At 40.3% G+C, this 3,995-nt stretch overlaps 1 protein-coding gene across 3 annotated transcripts in view; it reads left to right on the forward strand.

Annotated features, from left to right (window-relative positions):
• Window positions 1-10: 10 nt before the first annotated feature.
• Window positions 11-3,995, forward strand: part of LOC103130499 (epidermal growth factor receptor substrate 15-like 1) — a 30,956-nt gene continuing 26,971 nt past the window's right edge. Inside the window, exon 1 of one of the 3 annotated variants that reach the window (XM_016665958.1) lies at window positions 11-479. In XM_016665958.1, coding sequence (XP_016521444.1) covers window positions 321-479 — 159 coding nt within the window. In that variant the 5' untranslated portion in view covers window positions 11-320. The remainder of the gene's footprint in view (window positions 480-3,995) is intronic. The other 2 variants (XM_016665956.1, XM_007541908.2) reach the window with 2 other exon arrangements.

The following is a 3,995-nucleotide window of genomic DNA, read 5'->3' on the forward strand; positions in this document are numbered from 1 at the left end:
ATACATGGGTTGTGCTTAACCCCTGCGCCACCACAGGACACCCTTTTTTGAGAAGTTTTAACCATTCTTCCAGCACAGCCTTCTTCAGGTCCGACACTGATGTATGATAAGTAGTCCTAGTTGACAACATGAACACAAAAATGTGTTGTCAGGTCAAGATCAGGGCTCAAGGTCATATAAAACTGTCTCATTCATATCTTAATAGGTCTCGCTTTGTGCATGGTCATGTTGGAACAGGAAGGCACCATCTCCAAACTATTTTCACAAATCTTGAAGCAAAAATCTTCAGATATCTTTAGGAGTTTATTTCACTGGTTACCATGTTATTTTCAGATCTATTCTCAACACTGGACCCCTTTGGAAGTAGTACGTTCAACAGCGCCACAAACAGCTGCACTGGCTTTGCAGACTTCAGCCACATGTCAAAAGCCAGAGACCCTTTTGAAGGAAGGGCCAACTGGCTTCCAGATTATCAGAAGGTATTGTGCTCATGTGAATGTATCATCTTTATTACTTTATGCAGATTTCTATATGGCTCAGAATGAATACGTTAATTGAAATTATCGCCATTTTTAGTAAACAAGTAGGACCAAACTGTTAATATTGTTGGTTAAAAAAGAAATTGAGATGTTTTAACCTGAAGTCACATATAAAATTTATATAAGGCTGTTAATAGAAATACTTAATTGTCCGTAGTTGACTCACATTACAAATAAATTGAAGGTTTTTAAAAATTTGATAACACTTTATTTGATGGGGTGTGAATAAGACTGACATTACATGAATATTTATGACTGTTGTCAGAGTGTCATTCAGAAATTAAATTTAATACAAATTTGACATTCAAAATGTCTTTATGACAACTTGACATTAACCAAGAAATTGTGATCCGTCATAAATTTGTTATAAAAGTATTACCGATTAAACTTTAAAAATTATGTAGCTTTATCTGATAATATTATATTGCTCTGCCATTTTGTTTAGTCTTAAATTTCTAATTGATCTGAAGTTTTACAGCAAGATGTCTACAAAGCACTTATGAACTTTGCATTTGAAACATAATTTAAGGCTGTTTTAAGTAGTGCAATACACCATCTCCACCAGTGAGAGGCAGCAGTGCACGAACAGGCGTGCAGTGTGTTGGTGAAGAAGGAATCTTCCATAATGGTCAGACCTCCTGTTTAAAAAGAAGCCGAAGTTTGTTACCTAATACATATGAGGTATGTGTCTTATTAACTCAGGGTTTCCCCCAGTGTATTATAAGCCTGGCGGCCCGCCATGCTTTACTAGCCCCGCCGCCAGGCTAAGCGTTGCTTGTTTACGTTTCTAGGAAAATTAAAAGAAAACAAAAAAATTGTTTTTTATTTGTTGTTTTTTTTAAAGCCGGGCTGCAAGCATCTCTTTTGCTCTAGCATTTCACTAGCAGAGCAGATTTATTCCTAAAGGGTAGGTTTATAATAGATAGGTTTATAGTTTATGCATTTAAAGCCGACAGCGCGCGGACCAATCACACAGCTGGCGCCTCTGCGCTTTGCGTCGCGCGCTGCCGCTGCTTTACCTCAGTGCGGACCGCGCGCGCCTCCTTTCACTCAAACTGGACACAGGCTGACCTGTATGGATATTTAGATAAACCTACTGTGAGGAATTATGATCCTTTGGAGAACTCTAGGTAAGAGTTTAAAACCCGCCGCGTTAGCTCTGGTGGCGCAGCTCAATGTGAACCGCAGGAATAACTTGTAGCGAATTCAGAGGCGCGTTGTGGAGTGGCGAGAATGATTTATCTTTGTGAACGAACAATTATATGTGGCGTTTCCATCTCAACACGCTGCCCAGCGTGTGGCTCTGTGTCTGTCTTCCCTGTAGAGTTTATGTCTGTGGTCCCGGTTGGCCGGAGCGTTTGTGGATAACGAGCAGCGCTAACCTGATCATGCAGGTTCAGCCCGGTGAGGAGCTTTAACGCTCTCCTCGGAGTCACGCATCACGCAGATTTTATATTATTTTATTATTTTTCCGGTTACACGATGCATCAAACCATATCAAATGCGTTGTCTACTTAGAGTTAATGCGCGGGGCAACACGGAGATCTGAGAAACTCGTCCCATAAACTCGACCAACCAGAACAGTTTCTGTGACGCTTATTAAAAACTCAACAGACACGAAACGGAAGAGCTACTGAAGCCACATTAGCAGCATTGAATTAAATCTCCCGTTTGTTGCGCATCTCTGCGTAGTGCAGCAGATTTAACTCATCATGCAGGGCCGGTCCAAGGCTGTATGAGGCCTGGAGCAGAACCTGACTTAGGGGCCCCTTTTGTTGCTAAAAATATCAGCACCTCTAACAGCTTCTGTGTTAGATTTAGTGAAATATGGGAGAAGGGAGTAGTTTAATTGGCCAGCCTAAAAAGCATTAAGTTATAATTGCAGTTTACTAAATTGTATTTGTAAATTCAAAGATTAAACTCACAGCATTAGATTGTTAGTCAAAGTTATCCTTTATGTGCATTATTTAACAACTTGGCTGATGCGACATGGTGCTTGTGTTCTTTGCTTTGGCAACTTTAGCCACATGAAGACCCATGTTAGCCTAAGGCAATGTTTCTCAATTCCGGTCCTCACCCCCCCCTGCCCTGCATGTTTTAGGTGCTTCCCTTCTGCCACACACCTGGATCGAATCTGTGGGTGATTAACAGACTTTTGCAGTACTTGATGGTCATGCAATCATTTGAATCAGCTGTTCTGGAATAGAGGCACATCTAAAACATGCAGAGCAAGGGGGGCTGAGGACTGGAATTGAGAAGCACTGGCCTAAGGACACATGGTGGGGAGTGGAGGGGACAAAGGTGGCTAATGAAGACATACTACAGGTGTGGAGGATGATAATGAGGACCGGCCAAAAGAAGTCCCCATTTCACCAAAGAGAAAGAAGCAGATGAAATATTCCCCAAGAAAATTAGATAAGTAAATTTTGTGTTACTATTTTCTCCAGGTGAAGTGGGGTGTGAGGAGACATGCAAGTAGAGAAGCAGTAATCAACATCCACCAGCTAAGTTTGTCATGATTTGTGGTTGTGGTGGTGGTGAGGAAGGACACAGGTAGGCCCAGGTAGACATGATGAAAAATTATGATTTAATAATAAATCCAAGAAACAGTCCAACAAAGCAGCACGAGGGAAAAGACAGAACTGACTTCTGACATGAGACACGACAAGGACCCGACAAGAGACAAAGACAACAGGTGGGTTTAAATACACAAGGAGGGTAAACAGGGAACGAGAAACACCTGGGAACAATCAGGACAGGACGGCACAGAGACTCACAGGGGAACAGAACTAAATAAGCACAGAAAAACTTCAAACTAAATACACAGAAAACAGATCACCACAAAGTTAACAAGTTACGTTTTAGACAACTAATTGTTGTCAAATGCAAATCCGGTGTTTAATCTATTTATTTATTAAAAACTTCTTAAGCCATAAGCCAGAGTATGTGGTTGGAAATCATTCAGAATGCTCATTAAGTGAAAAGATACACTCGTGCCTAAAACTATACATTAAATGATGCAATTTGAATAACAATAGGCTATATTAATTCCTGCCAAACAAATATTTGATCAGAATAATTTTGCTCAACTCTAGTGATTATACTACTTGAATTAAGAAATAATTGTATTGAACTTTATAACAACCAGTCATGTTAACTAGACATTTGTCTGCCAATATATCATTCTGACAGTGTACAGCAAGGGACATTTTTGGAATTTAAATAAATGCTGAATTAAGATCACATTACATTTTTGGTTTATTCGTTTTTGTTCCTTTTCTGAAGTGACCACAGTGGATTGAGTCATCACCCACTATGAGAATGTCCAGAAGAGATTCACCAAGTTTGAATTCATGAAAAGGCTTTCACCATGATTAACATTGACCACAACTACCGTGTTTCCCCGATAGTAAGACCCCCCCGATTGTAAGACGTATCGGGGGTTTCATGGGGGTC

Source organism: Poecilia formosa, unplaced genomic scaffold, assembly GCF_000485575.1.
Source record: "Poecilia formosa unplaced genomic scaffold, Poecilia_formosa-5.1.2 Scaffold640, whole genome shotgun sequence".
Lineage (NCBI taxonomy): Eukaryota > Metazoa > Chordata > Actinopteri > Cyprinodontiformes > Poeciliidae > Poecilia > Poecilia formosa.